The sequence below is a fragment of the Protopterus annectens genome, chromosome 4.part0 (genome assembly GCF_019279795.1).
Source record: "Protopterus annectens isolate FY-2018-M chromosome 4.part0, PAN1.0, whole genome shotgun sequence".
Taxonomy (NCBI): Eukaryota; Metazoa; Chordata; order Ceratodontiformes; family Protopteridae; genus Protopterus; species Protopterus annectens.
This window is the reverse complement of record NC_056733.1, coordinates 1,255,201,687-1,255,223,107: the sequence shown is the minus strand read 5'-3', so window position 1 is coordinate 1,255,223,107 and position 21,421 is coordinate 1,255,201,687. Positions and strand designations below refer to the sequence as shown.

The 21,421-nt window shown below is 43.5% G+C and overlaps 1 protein-coding gene across 4 annotated transcripts in view; it reads left to right on the top strand.

The window, feature by feature from the left end:
• Nucleotides 1-21,421, top strand: part of NR3C1 (nuclear receptor subfamily 3 group C member 1) — a 1,023,052-nt gene that overhangs the window by 447,746 nt on the left and 553,885 nt on the right. For all 4 annotated transcript variants that reach the window (XM_044069153.1, XM_044069152.1, XM_044069149.1 and 1 more), the window contains exon 3: nt 476-639. In XM_044069153.1, coding sequence (XP_043925088.1) covers nt 476-639 — 164 coding nt within the window. The remainder of the gene's footprint in view (nt 1-475; nt 640-21,421) is intronic.

The following is a 21,421-nucleotide window of genomic DNA, read 5'->3' as shown; positions in this document are numbered from 1 at the left end:
ACCTCTACTCTATTTCCCTTATACCTTCAACTAGATGTTTGAATATTCCTTTTTTTCTAAACTCCAAAACAACTAGGTGCTACTCATTTTAAGGGATATGTAACTGGTTTCAAAATTTTTTCCTATTAATTTATTTTGCACAAAGCAGTTAAAATTATATTGTAACAAGTCTCATATTCATCTGCTGATTGTTATTGTTTTTAAAATTGTATTCCCTGAGGAGCTTTTCTCCCCGGGTCTCTGCTGAAAATGAGCCAAAAGCTCAGACAGACTAACCCGGTTAACAAATGTTAAATAAATAAATAAAATTTACTTTGCTTGGGCTGTCTTGACAACGTAAAATGTACTGTTTTGAAGGATTAGATCATGTGTTATACTAGAAGACATATTTTAATGCATAAAATTGTGGTAGAAAACGTTTTAATTAAAAAAGTGTGTTCTACATGGTTATTTATTTTTCTTTTCTTTATTTTAGCACTGCAATGAAAATCAATTCAAATAGCCCTCCCAGTGGCACCTCGCCATCCCCGGGACCACCAGCCAAAGTCTGTCTCGTTTGTTCAGATGAAGCATCTGGGTGCCATTATGGTGTTCTCACATGTGGCAGCTGCAAGGTGTTTTTTAAAAGGGCAGTGGAAGGTAAGGCATGTTGCATAAGCCAAGCCATCAAGTTCTATATTGCATGATTTTGTAATGCAACTCACAAGACTATTGATGTCACTGTATAGAGAGGAAGAATTTGGCATTAGGATGGGTCATCAGTAACAGCCTGCATTTAATTGCTGGAACCTGTGTTCTGAAAGACTGCCTTCCAGACTATCTGCAAATATACAGAGCTGAGTATATATTTTTTTGGTTATAAAGTTTAATTGTTGCTTAGATCTCTGTTGAAACTGTTGTCTCCCTGTTCTGAGAGACTGATCTGCAAATATACAGAGCTGAATATATTTTTTGGGTTTTAGAGTTTGTACTGTTAGTTGTTGCTTAGATCTCTGTTGAAACTGCCCCCCCCCCCATTTTCTGCCATGTCTTTATTTGGTATAACTGTTTTTTACAGCTTGTGTGTTATCTAACTCAAGGATCACTTAATTTGACATGTTAGTAACAGCCTGCATTTAGTTGCTGGAACCTGTGTTCTGAAAGACTGCCTTCCAGACTATCTGCATATATACAGAGCTGAGTATATTTTTTTTGGTTATAGGTTCATAGGTAGGTACTAGGCTATTGGCCCAAGGGCCTACATAAGCATAGCCAGCAAGGTTCCATAGCTTATGCCACCCAAGAAAGTTATAGAGCTTAATTGTTGCTTAGATCTCTGTTGAAACTTTTGTCTCACTGTTCTGAGAGACCGATCTGCAAATATACAGAGCTGAGTATATTTTTTGAGTTTTAGAGTTTGTACTGTTAGTTGTTGCTTAGATCTCGTTTTGCCCCACCCATCCTCCCTATTTTTGGCTTGTCGTTTAAATTTGGTGGCTTTTGCAGTTGCCCGCCCACTGTAGATTTGATCTGGGACACTCCCCCAGTCCCATCTCTTTACCACATTCTACTTAAAAAAACTCTTTCTGCACTTGTGTTTAGTCCTTTTTAATTTAATTGCATTTTTTAAACTGTGTTTGGACTAATATTGATACATACTCGTGTGCTAGCTTGCACTGCATGTGAATTGTTTTTACTACTGTTTTTGCTACTTTTCTGTAAAAAAAAAAAAACTGTAAGCCTGTTTCCTACCTTTCCTGTAACTAGTGTTCCAGATACAGATTTGTTGTATCCAGGACGACTGTATATAAGCTTCTGAGCCCCCCAAGTCTTTCTGTGTTGGAGGGAAGCCTTCTAGCTTATCAGTGGGAGTGGTAAGCACTAGGTAACCTGTCTACCACATAAGGAGTGGTTCTGGCCCAGAAATTGTAGTTATTGGCCGTTTGGGCAATCTCTTAAATCTCTCAACTTTCTGATTTGAAAGCCTGCATTTGCACTTGTTTCGGTCCTGTAACTCGTCTAGTGCAGATACAGATTCTTAGTTTTAGCAGTTAAATTTGCTTATTCATGCTCAGCACTTGTTCAGAACTTGTAAGCACTAAATAAGCTACTAATTACTATAGCACTCAATCTTCCTCATTACCTAGAGGAAAACAGTTTTTGTACTTATTTTTCTCACTTGCTTAGAGAAAAACAGCTCTTAAACTCACTTTCCTCACTTATCTAGAGGAAAATAGTTTTTATTCAGGCATGTCCAAGGGTCAGCATCCAGTGTTCTCTCCTGTCTGTCTGATGAATCTGGGCATCTTGAGGCAATGTAGAAATTGCCTCATGTACACAGACAACCCTCTCCTCCTACCACCCAACACTACAACCTGTGAGAGATGCACTTATCTAGCCAAACTGGAGGTAAAGCTCTCTCCAACCAAGACTGAACTTGATAGTCATGAGGAGAAGGTAAACATTTGTACCACAACACACTCATCACATAGTCTCAGTAAATCTACACCACCAAAATCCACACATAGTAATACAAAAACATTTGCGGAGGCTCTCAATAATAATCTGTCTAAGCAACAGAGACCTCCAAAGCAGAAACGCAAACAACATCCATCCCCCAACACAACCCAAATGACATATAGCCCACAGACTCAGTGTGCCACTCAACCACAGCCAATAAGGCAAAACAACTAGTCATAGATCACTCTATAGTCAGACACACTGATGTTCCACTCACCAGGCTAAATAAGGAGAAGGTTACTGTCAGCTGCCTGTTGGGTGCCAGGATCCGCCACATAACCCACGCACTCAGGTCACTCCACAACAAGTACAAATATGACTCTGTCATTGTCCATGTTGGTGTGAATGACCTGAGACGTACCTCCCTGGACTACATGGAAGAGCTCTCCGATCTTGTCGCCCAGGCAGGTATGACCCTAGCCCTGAGTAGCATTCTGCCATCGCCCGGAATGATACCGCAGTACAAGGACAAAATGATTGACTTCAGCAATTGGCTAAGCTTCTGGTGTCATTCTAAGGGGATCCACTTTCTGTCTGCTTGGAATGACATGGTCGACAGACCACGATGCTTTGCCACAGATGGCCTGCACCTGTCACCCCTGGGATTCCGAATACTGGCTAAGGCTCTTGCCTATAGTTCCTTTTTTAGGCAAGGTTCAAATAACAAATTCACCACCATAATAGGAACAGTCAAGCAAAAACTGAGGGTAATGCTACTCAATGCTAGAAGTCTAAATCTCAAAATGCACTCACTCGAGGCACTTCTTAAAATGGAGAACCGAAACACCAAAGGTGGAGGTGTGTCCATATTCATTAAGGATATCCACACCTCCAGGCTAGTTGCTCAGCATAATGCATCCGAGGTTATCCAAGTGCAACTAACTCTGGTCAAAACTGCAATCCAAACTGTAGCTTGCTACAGATCCCCCACCATGCCCCAGGATTCCCACTTCTCTTTTCTTGACGTACTGGAAAATATTAGGGTTCAACCAAACACCCTAATAATGGGCGACTTCATCTACCCCACCATTAACTGTGACAACTACTCATGTACCAACTCTGGAATTCATAAACTCCAATGCCCTGGATCAACTTATCCACACCTCCACTGGGGCAACAATATCTTAGACCTAGTCATTACCAACATGAGTGACCGGTGTTCCACACCTGAAGTCAACTCCTCGTTGGTCCAATCCGACCATAAGCTAATCACCCTTGATATCCACATCCCGCCCCCCCCCCCCCCCATTAAGGAAACCACAGTAAAAAATTTCTCCAAAGCCAACTTCATGCTTTTTAAGACAGAAGTGGTGACCTTCATGAAACCCATGCAGATGGACAATACAGTTACAACTGCTGAATCCTACACAAATGCACTCTATAAGCACTTACACAAGTGCATGGATTGTGCTATCCCAAACAGAACCAAGACGCTATCCTCCAAAAAAAGGAAGCCAATCTGGTGGTCCCCTGCCATAAACAAACTGAGCAACAGAAGGAAGAAACTGTTGCAAAAGAGAGTAAAATTCCATGAGTGGAGGAGCTCCCTGGTCAGCCTTGGTAAGAAGCTGAGATCCCTTATAAGATCCTCCAAAGCTAGCTACGAAAACAAAATTGCCACTAATTCCAAGGACAACCACAGAGCATTCTATAGCTATGTCAAGAATCTCGATGACAACACCCAGATCTGCTCTGAGTTACAGCACAAAGGCAAGAAAATTACAGAACCAACTGATATTGCCAACATCCTGGCAGATAGGTTCAGTGCTAACTTTACCCCCCCTCTCACCCCCTAAAGGGCCCATATCTATACAGGAAGAATGCAGAGTCCCTGTAATCACAACTACGCAGGTAAAAGCTGCACTCTCTAAAGCCAAAAACACAGCATCCGTGGGACCAGACAACATCCCAGGCTGCATTTTACACGATCTTCAGAATGAACTGGCTCCCCACTTAAGCACCATGTTCAATAATAGCCTCACATCAGGCTTTGTGCCCACTGAATGGCGCACAGCAACAGTTATCCCACTCCACAAAGGGGGAGCCACCACTGATCCTGGGAACTGTCGACCTATTAGTCTTACGAGCCTGATCTGCAAGGCCATGGAACGTATACGTATCATCATGGAACTCGAACAAAGACATTGGTAACCTCCAAACTCTGGATCCCACCCAGTTCGGGTTTGTGAAAGGCAGATCATGCCTCCTGAACCTGATCGACTTCTTTGAGGCAATCACCAAAGCCGTAGATGAGGGTAAGGTGGTTCACACAGCCTATCTTGACCTTGCCAAGGCTTTCGACACCATCCCCCATTCTGGAATTATAGCTAAACTCACTAAACTAGGTATAAATCCCTAATGTCACAAGATGGATTGTCAACTGGGTCACTGACAGAACCCACACTGTAAAAGTTGCAGACTCCAAATCTGACCTCAAAGCAGTGACAAGTGGAGTACCACAGGGTTCTGTCCTGTGACCTGTCCTGTTTGGTATCTACGTCTCTGAAGTACAGGCTAACATAGAGAAGGCCTCAGATGACTGCAGACTAAGTCCCCAAATGATGTGGACATCCTACAGAAGGGCCTCGCTGAGACAGATGCCTGGTGTCAGAGCCATGGCCTCAAGCTCAATGCCAAAAAATGCAGTGTCATCCCCTTTGGTAAAAACTCTGTACCCATGAACTACCACATAGGCAGCAATATACTTAACACCGAATGCGTGATAAGAGACCTTGGGACCTAGGTGGACAGTAGTCTCTCCTTTGATAGTCACATCGCCACAGTATTCAGGAAGTCCTTCTATGTGGCACACCTCATCATAAAAGGGTTCTGATCCAGGAAAAAGGAGGTCTTTGTTCCCCTCAACTCGACACTAATTAGACCCATTATAGAGTACAACGCCCCTTTTGGAATGTACCTCACAAGACATCTGCAGCAGCTGGAAAGGCCACAGAAGTACCTCACAAAGTGGATTACTGGCCTCAAACAAATGCCCTACACTGACCACCTCAAAAAATTCCAGCTTTACTCCGTAGCATATTACCTACTCCGAGGCGATCTCTGCCTAACATATAAAGCTATGTCAAACCCAGAGCTGTTGGACATGCTACACCTAAAGAAATTCCAATCCCTCTGAGCTACACGCTCTAGGGACCCAAACTTTGTCACCACAATAAACAGGACATGCAGGAGGGATAGATTCCTGTCTCAGAGACTTCCCATACACTGGAACAGGCTACCCATCTATGTCAAGCAAAGTTCTTCATTAGCACTCTTCAAGAAAAATCTTGATGAGTGGATGGGAAATAGGAAATACACCCCGGGGATCACTTCTGTGTCTCTGCTCGACTGTGGCACAGGAAAATATCTTTCTTGGGTGGCGTAAGCCAGGGAACCTTGTTGGCTAGGCTTATGTAGGTCCTTGGGCCAATAGCCTAGTACCTACCTATGAATCTATGCTGTTTTGAGTGGTTTTAGAACTCTTCTACACTCTCATCTAATTTTGAATGCATTAAATTATTTTCAATGACTTGTTAACTCTTTTGAACTTGGTGGGTGTTGAGATGCTGGCTGGTTGCAGAAGATGTGATCACGTTAGAGAATGTGTAATTAATGTTTAGAGGATGTTTAATTGGCGTTATGTTTGTTCAGAGCTGAGTATTGAATAGGGAGGGAAGAGCTGGATTCATTACCAAGTTGTGTGGCCCCTAGGTGCTAGAAATCCGTCAGTATTTCACGTAAAGATAGCCCACTGCCTCGCTGAAGATAAAATTTATTGGTGTTTTTTGATTCCAGATGTATTAGCTCATAGCAGAGAAATATTGTGTTTTTCGAAATTAAAGATACAAGTAAGGAATAACATTTGACCGTGAAAAAAATGAAATCTGCTGCTAAACACCTTTTGACATCCCTTGCTTTTACTTCTGTTGTTGGAATGATCCACTTGAGTATATTTTCTGTATTAACCCTCGAGTGTATTGCTTATTGTTACTTACTCTCCGTATTAAGCTGCATCTCTGTCATGTTTCCTGTTTGTGCTGAGTCCTTTGCATGCAAACAATTTGAGGTCCAAACTGGCTTTGTAGCCATTAGTCTAATCTCGCCTTGTTCTTGTGCAGCAAAATAAGAAAATATGTGGTTTCTGTAGTCAGTTAGTAACTAAGCCCTGTCATGTTGTTGTATTTTCTAGTGGCAACTCTGTATGCATTCTACTTTATCTGATTTTGATGTAGGAGACCACAAAAAATACACGTAACTCTAGATTAGAACTGTTTGTAGGGCATAGTGTAGAGCAAATATAACTTCAGGGTTTCTAAATACCTATGCATACAGCCCATTCAGTATTTCTGCATAGCTTTCATTTTGTAGTTTCAAGTATAACAACTTGTGTACAGTTATGCTTGGGTCCTTGTGCTTGTGTACTCCCTGTATGTCATTTACAACTGTATAATACTTGGATTTTGCTAATCCATGACCAAAAGGCATGTCTGTTTTTATTCATGTTTAAATTCATAGCATTCATAACTACTGATCCGATACATTGTTTAACACCCTTTGAAAAGTTTTGGTATTATTTTGTGTGGGAGTTATTCCCCTAGCTTGATATTATCTGCACTTGTTATACAAATACGTAATTGTCACTAATGATTTCTGATATGTAGGTATTGAATAGACAGGGACGTATAACAATAGAACCTTGCGAGAAGGTGTGTGTGTATATATATATATATATATATATATATATATATATGTATGTATGCACACATAATACATAGATACCCACACACACATATCTTATATATATATATATATATATATATATATATATATATATATATATACATACACATATGTATGTGTGTGCATGTTTTTTGTGCCACCTTACCCTTTGGATATCAGCCTCCTTGCAGTTACTGTCAACCGCTTATTTCCCTATCAGGGGCAAGCCTGGTTATTGCCTCAGATATGAGGTAGATGGAGAGAACCATCATCCAACAGACATGATGGTTAGTTTTACCCTGGTTGTCTGTAGATAGTTAACCTTCCCTGCAGCCTACTGTCCACCTAATAACTTGCCAACTCTCCATGACAAGAACGTCCTGAGCGTCATCCTGAGGACTCAGGAGAGAGAGCTGATGTCACTATCGACTCTCCCCTGCAGCATTAAAGGCCAATAAACATCTTGCCACTCACCTGCAGCTGTCACTCTCCCATTCTCTCCAAAGGTGTACAGGAAAGTTGTTATTAATACAGATGCCAGGACATTTCTGTTAATTCCTAATCCTCCCACTCCGTGGCTGCTATAATCACCTTCCCTCCCTGCGTGCTTGTGAGATTCCATACATACATTGTTGAGAACTACCATGACCAGCTTGCTAGCGTCAAGCCCATGTCTCCATTCCTGGTCATTTCTGTGACACACAAGCCTCTGCTAACATGATGGTGATTGGCTGACTAGAACCATATCTTGCTTCCCCGAGGAATAGTTAAGCAGACATTGGCTGCTCACGTGCGTCCACCAGTACTTGGCTATATATATGAACTTGCTTTTAAACTCATTCCCTCCAGTACAGCTCTTTTGAATGTGTACCTTTAACTCCCACTGGGTGTGGCTTGGGCCATTAAAAAATTAAGTTATCACTTTACAGTTTTAAATGATACTCATTGACAGAGCCAGTTCAATTTGAGATACTGTTTGAGGTTTTTTTTTTTTTAAGAGACTTTTGGAGGATTGTAGGGTTATATAGTTTTGCAAGGCATTCCAGGCATTATACTTCGGAGCTATCCTGTGTGTGTGTGTGTGTGTGTGTGTGTGTGTGTGTGTGTGTGTGTGTGTGTGTGTGTGTGTGTGCGCGCGCGCGCGTGTGTGCATGTGTGCTTGTAGATTATGTCATTTAAAATGTAAAGGTAAACTAGATGTAGAGTGTGCAGTGGGCCCAGTATTATCGTAGCCTGAAATGGAAATCTCTCAGCAGTCTGCATATTGGGTCTTGTCACAGTAAGTTTTGACTTCTGTTGCTATATGCCTCACAGTGTAAAACACTGGCACATAATGCACTGAAGCACTAATGAAGCACATTGCTTCTTTAATTTATTTGTCTTACCTGCTCTATCCAGCTCACCTTCATCCACCTCAATCTAGAGGAGTAGAGTCAGTGTAGGCATTCATCTGGGTACAATACAGAGAAACAAGTCATGGATAGGATGCCTATCACAGGAGAAACTAACATGTAAACGCGGACACATAGAGAGAGACACACACTTAGTGACAATGTGGAAGAGCATTAGTTCATTTAACAACATGCCTTTGAGATATGGGAAGAAACTAGAACTCTTGGTGAAAATCCATATAGACCCAGGGAGGACGTGCAAACTCCACACAGAAGGCTGCTTGTGCAGGAAACGAAGTGGACACACAAGTTCAGTGAGACAGCAGTGCTAACCAGTGTGTCCCTGTGCCACTCTGAAATATATTTATAAGAAAATATTGTAGTGCCACTGTGTCCTGTATGAATAGTTAATGATTTCATATCATGCCATGCAGTGAGTAACTGGTGATATACCTTAATACAAACATCTGTAAGGCTGCCCTAGGATCTTGTGTGTTACATGTTGTAGTCACTGTAAACGTAAAGAGCAGGGCAGGCATTTATGTTGCTCTTTCTCTGTTTACTTTATCACGAACTGGAAAAAGTGATCAAAGCTCATCTGGCATTGTTTTATTTAAGAGTCAGTATGATTGTTGTTTTAGGATTATTGTCTGCTTATTGCTTCTGTGCCACATGCAGATCTGTTTTGCTGTGGTGTGTTACATTTGTGCAGCAGTGTTGATTCGGGTCTGGCTTGTGTTCCGCTGGTATTTTCCCAGTTGCTACTTGACCCTGCTGCCTGAAATTTGTGGATGTGTATTGGAGTTTTAGCTTCATCAGTATGACAGAAGTTCTGGAGACTGTGGCTGTTGGATCATTTTAATTCAATGATTGTGTGTGGAAGTGTTGATGAGTTTCTAAGCTGTTCTTTGTCTGCCTTGATGAAGACATGAAGTCATTATTTGTATTGTTTGAGCTACGTGGCTTGAAATTTACTTCAGCTTTACTGCTGTTACAGTTTGAAGAGTACAGTGTAATTGTTTTGTCGTAAAGAGCTGCTTCTGTTTTGTACTTTGTGCAGCAGTTTGATTTTTCATTGATTTGTAAAGAGAGAGTTATATTTTGTACTCTGTCCAACAGTTTGATTTTTCATTGATTTGTAAAGAGAGAGTTATATTTTGTACTCTGTCCAACAGTTTGATTTAATCTGAGGTCTGCTGTAGATTGAATTAACTATTTAGTAGTGGGTTAAATTGCTTTTTTTGCGGACTTTAATTTTGCTTTTCTCAGGTCTTTTGAGATGCTCGATTCCAGCATGGCGGTGGCCTAATACTGATTTTACTATGTACTTGAAAATGGCACATTTATGATATTGAATACTGCACATTCATGCTGTGGTTAGTTTTTCCACTTGAAGAATGTGTAGTATTTATTTTGCATGTACACTTTACCCATGCAATATTTATTTGTAATGCATCAGAACTGTGTAATACTGTAATACTGAAACATGTTTTACTTATTTCTTGTTATTTAAATTGGCTGTGTCTCATGTTTTCTAAAGTGCTTGATTTTAAACGCTTTTGACTTCAGTTGGCCCCTTAAAAATTGGTCTGTGATGATTGCCAAAAGAAACCTGTTGTGTAGGTTAGGAGCACATTTGGCAGGATATTCTGTACATCATATTTGGGAGTGCAGGGAATGTATAAGTGTAGTGCTCAAGTTATGGAATAACTACAAGTTTTGTTCTGACTGCCATAGACATCCTTAAACTGTACTGCTGCACTTATCGGACTCTGCAGTCCTTGTTTAGCTGAGTCCATCTCTTCTTGATCTGGAAAGAAACTCTCTCCCCTGTTTCTGCACCCTAACTTTGAATCCCAGACCAAGGCTCTGTCAGATCTCACCTAAAACAGGAATCTGCCATACCTGTACCTGAAAAGAATAACTCGGGGAAACTGGAAAGAAAGTATGCTGTCACCCCCTCTATAAATGTGCAAATATTAAACTGAACTCCTTTTTGTACACATTTACCTTATTCCTCCCTGGAATATAGGTATCTGTAACCCAGTGTGAGCACAGTACCACAGGAACCCAAGGCCTTTTACAGACCCCTGCACCCCTCTCATACCTACACCTTATCTGTCCCTTCCACTATTAAATACTAGCTAGCTGACTCCCTGCAAATTAATAGACATTTACCATTTTACTTGCAGAAATCCTACAGTGTTCTGGCAAAGGGCTGACAGTTTTTTTAAAAGCTGAGCACCTACTCGGTAGAGCCCTGGTTCGTTTGCCCTCACTATGCTCTGGCTCACTTCGCTCCTCTCCCACCCCTATTCCCACCTAACCCCCCCCATATAATTTCCTTTATACTTATCCACCTTCACCACACTTCTTTGAACTCCTCCCCAGCCCCTCCCAACTACTTTCTTACTGACGCACCTCCTCTCCTATAGTTCCTTCCCACACACTATTACTTATCAGTCACCTCATCTTCCCACGGTCTACACAATCTGTACCTTTACATCATGCCTTTCAAACCACAAGCGTTACTCCTGCTGCCAATATTCTCCCTCTTCTACCTCCTCACCTCCTATCACACACATCTACCCCCCACCCTACTTCCACCCAACTCATTGGACTCTACATCTGAATACTAAACCCCAGGCTCCCCTACAAACCAGTCCTTCTATCCCAAACTATACTACTGTCCTTCCTAAAGTAAATTTATCTTCCCCTCTCCTAACCACCTCTAGGCAGAAAAGAAATGTCTCCCCATTTAAACACTTACTCTACTTCAAACCACTACTTCTATCAGGAGACATCCATCCTAACCCAGGCCCCTCCCAACCTACCATAAATAATAATCCTCTTTTACAAACATCTACTAACGTCACCCCCTTAAAAAAGCAAGTATCTTTCTGCTCTGTCAACTTCAGGAGTGTAGTAAATAAAGTACAGGACTTCCATGCCTAGTTAGCTAACTATACCCCTGACATAGTCACCCTAACTGAAACCTGGCTGAAACCATATAATAAAGATAGTGAAATACCCCACCTGGCTATAACATCCTACGACTTGATAGACAAAAGAAAAGAGGAGGGTAGCCATACTCTTCCGTGACCACCTCTCAATAATCAGTCCAAACCTCCCTCTACCCACTTTCTCTACAGCTGAACTCCTACTTACCAATGTTAAACTTAACAACTTTACCACAATAACTGTTGTAGCAATTTATATCCCCCCTGGAGACAATCTGGGCATACTCGAGAACATCCTATCCCACCTCTCACACACCATCCACAATGAAACCATCATTCTAGGGGATGTAAACATGGATTGACTTACAAGAGGTAGTAGAGTTTGAATTGTATCAACTTACATGGATTTGAGCAGCTAATCACTTCCCCTACCTTTATTAGCAAGTCACACCTGCCACAGTCTCTTCTAGACTGGATTTTGGTGTCTCACCCCCAAAATTACCACAACCATCGCACTCTACCAAACTCCCTTAGTGACCACTGCCCTATCACAGTAACTAGACACACTCCCCATTTCACCAGACCTTTCAAGTTTATCACTTCCCACAAAATCTCTTCCTTAAGTCCAGACACTTTCACTGACCAACTCTCCAGAATTGACTGGTCCCATCTCACTGTACTCCCCTTAGATGAAGCTGTCCAGTCTTTCAACTCCATCTTGCTAAACATCCTCAACTCCCTTGCTCCCCTCCAAACTATCAGAATCAAAGCTAATACAGCTCCTTGGCTGACCAAATCTACTAGAGCCCTGATGAAAAAACGTGACAGGATATGGAAATTATGGACTAAAACCAAGACCCCTTCTCTCCTACAGACCTATAAAGAACTTAGGAATCAAATAAAGAAAATTGTAAATAAAGACAAGATCAACTTCTATGCAAACCCTCCCACTACCCTAAAATCTGACCCTAAAAAATTCTGGAACACAATCAATCATATACTGCATCCAGTAAACCCTTCCCCTCCTAACCCATGCCCGAATAAAACTTCTGAAGAAACTACCACTGCATTTAACAATCATTTTATTAACTCAATAGCTACCATTATTAATGATCTTCCCACTGGAAAAAATACTAATAACTCCACTTTCTCAACTTCTCCACCTTATCCTTCTAACTCTTTTTCCCTTACATCAGTCTCAACTAACTATATTAAATCTCTACTCTCTAAACTCAAACCCTGCTCCCCCTTAGCTGATAATCTACCTTCTTACTTCCTACAGGGTCACGAGTAATTGGGCAGAGGTAAGGAGTGGAGTGGAGAAGTCACTGGTTCTGTACTGAGAAGGCATGATTGGCTTAAGGAACAGACCTTGCCAGACCATGTCAAATCAAAATTACTAAACACTCCTTTGAACAAGGACAATCTATTTGGCACCAGAGCAGAAGAGGTTCTAAAAAAAATGAAAGAAAATCTAAGTCTATGCAGACAGTCAAAGATGTTTTGCAAGTGCAGCCTCCAAGATTCAGTAGATATTGCCCCTCGAAACATTGAGCCTTTCCAGCCCCCTCAAGGCCATCTCAGACTAGACCCAGGGGGAAACAGACCCCCCAGATTACAGTCTCAGGGCATGCAGAGATCTAAGCAATGGAGTGCCTCCACTTCTAAAACAGGGAGTGTTAAGCCACCCCCTTATGGAAAGAATTCACAATGACTTCTCCACTCCACTCCTCACCTCTGCCCAATTACTTGTGACCCTAGGAGGAAAACTTGCCCATCATGCAAAAAACTGGACAAAGACCAATGGGTCCTCAACATTGTATCCCAGGAGTACAGATTTTATTTCCACTCCCTGCCAACCCCAAAAGGGTTCCCAGGCCTTCCTCCAAACCAGTGGGCAGAGACACAAAACCAAGTTCAATCCCTGCTCTCCATAAGGGCAATTCAACCTGTTCCTGCAGAACAAATAAGTCAAGGGTTTTATTCCAGACTTTTTCTGGTACCCAGAAAAGAGGGCACTTGGCACCCCATCCTAGATCTATCCATTCTAAACACCTTCCTGGTGGTACCAAAATTCAAAATGCTCACCCTTCAGTAGCTTCTTCCTATGCTGTCCAAAGATGCATGGTTAGCCACCCTAGACCTAAAGGAAGCCTATCTGCACATCCCTATCAGGGACTCATGCAGAAAATACCTACATTTCAGGGCAGGATCAATACATTATCCATTCTCTGCACTTCCCTTTGGCTTATCCACTGCTCCCAGATTCTTCACAAAAATGCCTGGCTCCAGCCATTTCCTATTGCAGACAGAGAAAGATTCAGATTTACCCCTACTTGCATGATTGCTAGATTCAGGCAGACAGTCTGGAAAAGCTGTTGCAGCACCTGCCGTTTGTAAAGAACCTTCTAACCTCCCTGGGGTACACTGTCAACAAAAAGAAATCAAAACTAGTCCTCAGCCAAAAGATTGTATTCCTGGGAGCAAGCTTAGACAGCATCCCAGATGGCATTCCTTACTCCAGAAAAACAAGCCTATCTGACAGGCTACTTCACTCAAATGGCCACCTGAACCCAGCTATCCGCAAGGAAAATCCTGCAGGCCCTAGGGTTCATGGCCTCTTGCATTCTACTAATTCCATATACCAGACTGCATATGAGGAAACATCAGTGCTACTTAAAAAGTCTTTGGTGCAAACATTCTCAGGATCTGGAAACCATCATACCTTGTCTAAGGACAGAGTTTCTTTGGTGGGCAGCAGCATGCAACCATAACAATGGACTTTCCTTTACTCAACCCCACGCCACCCAGACCCTAACCACAGACACATCAGACTATGCCTGGGGGGCACATCGGGACAACAAGTGGATTCAGGGCCACTGGAGCCCAAGTCAAATTCATCTGCCCATCAACCAAAAAGAGATGCTAGCTGTTCAGCACGCTCTGACAGCTGTCAAATCCCTACTCTCACCAGGACCCCTGCTAATAAAAACAGACAACACCACAGTTATGTGGTACATCAACACTAAAGGAGGAACCCACTCTGAAGGCTAGTCATGGCCCTGTGAAACATGGCCTTGGACATACAGATTCATCTGCAAGCTCAATTCCTGCCAGGCAAACAAAACTCTCTCTGGCAGACGACTTAAGCAGAAATCTACTAGACCCACACAAGTGGCAATTAGACCCCAGCACCTTCAGCCTTCTAACCCTGAAATGGGGGACCCCAGAGGTGGACCTTTTTGCCACCCCCTACAATCACCAGTTCAGCAAATTCTGCACCAGGACACCTCACAGCAGGGCCTGGAAAGTGGATGCCATATCCTTCCAGTGGGTAAACCTCTCAATCTATGCATTTCCGCCTCTGCCTCGTCTCACAAGAGTATTACTCAAGATAAAACAGGACAAACCAAGAGCAATCCTGATTGCCCTGTACTGACCACACTAGCACTGGTACCCACTATTGAGCAAACTGTCACCGGTGCCACCCTGGCACCTACCCCAGATCCCAACCATCCTCACCCAGCAGGAGGGACAGATCCTGCATCCGCAACTGCAAACCTTGAATCTTGCAGCCTGGCTTATTCCTTGAATTCTCCCCCAGTGACAAGCCTAAGCAAGCAGGTGCTGGACATCATTCTTGAAGCCAGAAGACCCAGTACAAGGAAATCCTATGCTGATAAGTGGAAACGGTATTGTTCCTGGATTCAGTCTAAAGGAGAGGACACAGCACTGCCTTCCTTACCTCTAATCCTGGATTACCTAGCAGATCTAGGCCTATCATTCTCTATTAAGATCCATGCCTCTGCCATCTCGGCTCATTACAGCACTGAGCCACCTCTCTTCTCTCACCCTCTCATCAAACAATTCCTGAGAGGGGCAAACATAAGGTCACTAAGGAGAGCCCCCACCCCTGCTTGGGACCTTAACTTTGTACTGGAAAAGCTCACGCTACCCCCCCCCCCCCTTTGAGCCTGCAGCGTCAGCAGAGTTAAAATTCCTCTTTTGGAAAACAGCCTTGCTTCTGGCCATCACTTCAGCTGGGAGAGTGTCTGAGCTACAAGCACTTATGGCTGTGGAACCCATTTTTCATCCTGACAGGGTCTCCCTCAGGACTAACCCTTCCTTTATGCCAAAAGTGGTGTCCAATGTGGCTATCAACCAATCTATCCATTTGCCAACCTTCTTCCCTAATCCTCAAAATAAAGGGGAAAGGATCCTGCACTCCTTGGATGTGCACAGGCAGCTCAGATTCTACCTGGATAGGACTAAAGCCTTCAGGAAATCTGACCAGTTACTAGTCAGTTTTGCACCAGGGGCAGAGGGCAAGGCCATTTCAAAACAAACAATTTCCAAATGGATAGCACACTGTATCCATTTCTGCTACAAACACCATGGGAAACCAACCCCTCATGGGGTCAGAACGCATTTCACTAGGGCAACATCTACCTCTACAGCATTCCTCAGAGGAGTCCCTACCAGGGGCATTCTGGAAGCTGCTACCTGGAGTTCTTTACACGCCTTCACCTAGCATTACCACCCATTTGGCTAGGCTTATATAGTCCCTAGGGCCATTAGCCTAGTGCCTACCTATGAACTTACCTTTTCCAAATCCAGGGTGGGTTTTGCAACAGCAGTCCTGCAGGGCATACTAGCCAGCCCCAACTCTTCTTGACTGCCTCCACTCTTTCTTCAGCTTTGGGAATCAACCCAAGTGTGATGACTGCAACAGTGAAACACGAAGAACATAGTACAATTGTGTACACTTACCATAAATGTAGATGTTCGAGTGTATTCACTGTTGCAGTCCTGGTTTCCCACCCTCCACACCCCTTGTCTCTCTCTCTCTCCTCTTTATGTCTATTGCTCATCCCATACTGGGTTATTGATATTTACTTTTTACTGGTAGTGTTCTTCCCATCATAACTTTGCTCCCTATTTGGGGGGCTCCTGACATTTGGGGCAAGAAAAACTGATGTAATGGTGTCGGCTGCCTGTTTTTATACCCCTGACGACCTGAATTCAGTACTGAAGTGACAGCAACCGATGCAGAAATACTAAGTCTCTGGTATTCAGGCCGACCGAGTGCTACCTGCAGGCAGATAACCCAAGTGTGATGACTGCAGCAGTGAATACACTCGAACATCTACATTTATGGTAAGTGTACACAACTGTATGTTCTACCTACATTTGCTTTGGTTTTGCGGTTCTTTGTCTTTCCTGTTCTTTTTCTCAGATGTGATTCCTTCTTCTATTTAACCTTGTATCTGGCTTCTCTGGTGTACAAATCCTTCTTGTTATCTGCTGTGGTGTTCTGCAAACCCGACATTCATTCACAACTCAAAGTTCTCTCAGCTGCACCCCTGCACCACTTCTGGAGTACCTCACCCATCTGTCTCCTATTGCTTTCTACCATCTCTGCCCAGCTGTCGGTTTTTATCAGGATTATTGTTGTACCATTTCTACTTTCCTGGTCTGTTTTTTTATTCTAATCTCTCTTAATTGCTCTGTTTTTATTTTACTTATTTGTTAACCAGGTAAACACACACAAGACGCACCCTCTTTTCATGGGTGATGTGGGAGCAGTCTGACTTGTCCATAGCCAATCAGGACAGAGCTGGAGACACGGAGAACCAAACCCTGGACTGTAGGATGATTCTCATTAACAACTGCTTGTCTTACTCCTCTTTGCTAAACGTTTCTTACTGGCCTTCCTTCCCTCTCCTGTAATCTTTTCTCTTTAATCTTGAATTCCTGCAATTCCCGCGTTAGAAGTGTGGTACCCTGATGTTTTTCGTGTTTCACTGTTGCAGTCCTAACATGTGGGTTATCCGGCTCCCGGTAGCCCTCATTCGGCCCGAGTACCAGAGTCCTTGGTATATAATGGCTACCATTGGTTGTAAACTGATGTCAGAACGTCGGGTATAAAGGGAGGTGGCCGACACCATTTCCTCAGTCTTTCTTGCCGCGGAGCCCGAAGCAGATGCAATTTGCACTAGTGCCGATCGGCCATTTACCTTCTTTCTGCATTCCGACTACCAAGCTGAAGACACCTTCAGATAAGTACCCCATTGGGGATCCTCTTTTCTTGCTTTAACAAATGTCAGATAAAGTTAATAACTGTCTTGCCTGTGGAAAAAAGATTCTGCACTGTGATTTTCATTCCTATTGTATAACTTGTTTGGGCCTTGAGCACAACGTCCCTAACTGTGATCTCTGTGCTTCCTTCAACCTGTGTACCATATGCTGTAGAGCTAAGATTTTATATAAGCATTTCAGAGTCTGCCTAAGTTCGTTGGTATGGCGTCTTCTGGTCTCCCGACTTCGTATATACCTAGGAAACGCAAGGACAAGGACCGCGACAGGCCCAGGGTTAAAGCAGTTGAAGACACACTGGTGAAATTGGTCGTCAGCCCAGTGGTAGCTAGTGAGGCTCTTTCGCAGCCCCTAAAGTCCACAGAATTTCAGCCACAGGCCTCTGCCGAGACCTTTACGGAGTCCTCCATGCCGCAGGCTGCTGCTATCTTGTCTTCAGACCCTCCGCCTGTCGCTGCCTCAAATTCAAGATGCTCACTCTTCAACAGTTACTGCCATTGCTGGGCAAGGATTCATGGCTGGTAACTTTGGATCTCAAGGAGCTTTGTCTGCACATCCCAATAAGGGAAAGTTGCAGGCATTTTTTTCATTTCAGGGCTGAGGAGCAACACTTCCAATTCTCTGCACTGCCCTTTGGCTTATCTACTGCTCCCAGAGTTTTCACAAAGTGCCTGCCACCAGCCATTGCTTTTTGCAGGCAGAGGAACATTCAAATTTATCCTTACCTGGATGACTGTCTTATTCAAGCAAACTCCCCAGAACAGTTAAAGGATTTGGACTTCATGAAGAACATTCTCACTTCTTTGGATTACACTCTCAATGAGAAGAAGTCAAAATTGGTTCCTACAAGGGAGATTGTTTTCCTGGGAGCGAGTCTGAATACAGTCACCCAGATGGTATTCTTTCCTCAAGACAAACAAGATCTGTCTGCTTATTTCAAGAACTTGGCAAGCATGACCCAGCTCTCTGCAAGGCAATTCCTGCAAGCACTGGGATTCATGGCTTCATGTATCCTAATGATCCCATATGCAAGGCTGCATATGAGGAAAACCTCAATGGTACCTCAAGAACCTTTGGTGTCAGCACACACAGGACTTGGACTTGATTCGTCCCCTTATTCCTGTGTACAAACCTTTGGTGTCAGCACACACAGGACTTGGACTTGATTCTTCCCCTTATTCCCTGTGTACAAACCTTTGGTGTCAGCACACACAGGACTTGGACTTGATTCTTCCCCTTATTCCCTGTGTACAAACCTTTGGTGTCAGCACACACAGGACTTAGACTTGATTCTTCCCCTTATTCCCTGTGTACAAACCTTTGGTGTCAGCACACACAGGACTTGGACTTGATTCTTCCCCTTATTCCCTGTGTACAAACCTTTGGTGTCAGCACACACAGGACTTGGACTTGATTCTTCCCCTTATTCCCTGTGTACAAACCTTTGGTGTCAGCACACACAGGACTTGGACTTGATTCTTCCCCTTATTCCCTGTGTACAAACCTTTGGTGTCAGCACACACAGGACTTAGACTTGATTCTTCCCCTTATTCCCTGTGTACAAACCTTTGGTGTCAGCACACACAGGACTTGGGCTTGATTCTTCCCCTTATTCCCTGTGTACAAACCTTTGGTGTCAGCACACACAAGACTTGGACTTGATTCTTCCCCTTATTCCCTGTGTACAAACCTTTGGTGTCAGCACACACAGGACTTGGACTTGATTCTTCCCCTTATTCCCTGTGTACAAACCTTTGGTGTCAGCACACACAGGACTTAGACTTGATTCTTCCCCTTATTCCCTGTGTACAAACCTTTGGTGTCAGCACACACAGGACTTGGACTTGATTCTTCCCCTTATTCCCTGTGTACAAACCTTTGGTGTCAGCACACACAGGACTTGGACTTGATTCTTCCCCTTATTCCCTGTGTACAAACCTTTGGTGTCAGCACACACAGGACTTGGACTTGATTCTTCCCTTATTCCCTGTGTACAAACCTTTGGTGTCAGCACACACAGGACTTGGACTTGATTCTTCCCCTTATTCCCTGTGTACAAACCTTTGGTGTCAGCACACACAGGACTTGGACTTGATTCTTCCCCTTATTCCCTGTGTACAAACCTTTGGTGTCAGCACACACAGGACTTGGACTTGATTCTTCCCCTTATTCCCTGTGTACAAACCTTTGGTGTCAGCACACACAGGACTTAGACTTGATTCTTTCCCTTATTCCCTGTGTACAAACCTTTGGTGTCAGCACACACAGGACTTAGACTTGATTCTTCCCCTTATTCCCTGTCTACAAATGGAGTTCCTCTGGTGGGCGACAACCTCTTCTCATAACAAGGGTCTGCCTTTCCGCCCACCACCTGCCAGCCAGACTCTCACCACAGATGCCTCAGATTATGCATGGGGGGCACATCTGGAAGGCAGGGGCATACAAGGGACTTGGAGCACACAAAAGATTCATCTGCACATAAACTTAAAAGAATTGGTGGCAGTGCAGCAGGCCTTGCTGGCTTTCAAGGACCTACTCTACCCTGGACTCTTCTGATCAGGACAGACAACACGGCAGTCATGTAGTACATCAACAAGCAAGGGGGGGGGGCTCAGTCTTACCCTTTGTGCAGACACAGCATAGGACTATGGTCCTTAGCAGCTTCCATGGGCATACATCTCGTAGCCCAGTATCTTCCAGGGAGGCTAAACTCCTTGGCAGATCAATTGAGCAGACATGTTCTGGATCCTCACGAGTGGCAACTGAACAAGATCATTTTCCATCGCATCACTCGCATTCAGTGTTGGGACACTCCTCAGGTGGATCTTTTCTCCTCTTACACCAATCATCTCCTTCCAACCTTCTGCACCAGGGAGTTTCACAACAAAGCATGGAGAGTGGACGCTTTGTCCTTCCCATGGGACGCAACTCTCAATTTATGCCTTCCCCCTCTGCCTCTTCTTCCCAGAGTGCTGCTAAAGATAAGGGACGAAAAACCAAAGGCTATTCTTGTAGCACCAGATTGGCCCAGGCAGCATTGGTATCTCCTTCGCAACCTTTTGCAAGCTCAGTCTTGGCATCTTCCCTTGGTACCAGATCTGTTGGCTCAGAAAGGGGGAAAGTTTCTTCATCCTCATCTTCAAACTCTGCATTTAACTGCCTGGCTAATACTTTAAATCTTTCCCAGCAGGTGGTTGAAGTTCTTCATGAGGCCAGGAGGCCTAGCACCAGGAAATCCTATGCAGGTAAATGGAAGAGATTTTGCTCTTGGATGCAGGCTAAAGGAGAAGAGTCTTCACAATCTTCTCTTTCCCTCATTCTTGATTATCTAGCAGGTTTGCTTAATGGTGGACTTTCCTTTTCTTCAATTAAGATTCATGCTTTGTGCTTCAGCAATTTCTGCTCATTGTTCTTTTGAGCAACCTGTTTTTTCTCACTCCTTTATGCCTATGGCAGTTTCCAGTCTGACACTTAACCAGTGTATTCATCTGCCTACATTCTTCAATAACACCCAGAATAAAGGGAAAGGATTCTGCACTCTCTTGATGTGCACAGACAGTTGAGATTTTACTTAAATAGGACTAAACCCTTTCAGAAGTCTCAGCAGTTGTTGGTTAGTTTTGCTCCTGGGGCTCAGGGCAAAGCTATTTCCAAACAAACCATCTCCAAATATATTGCTCATTGTATTCATTTTTGTTACCTGCAGCATGGAAAGCCCCCCCCCCCCCAGGTAATTAGTACCCATTCTACTAGAGT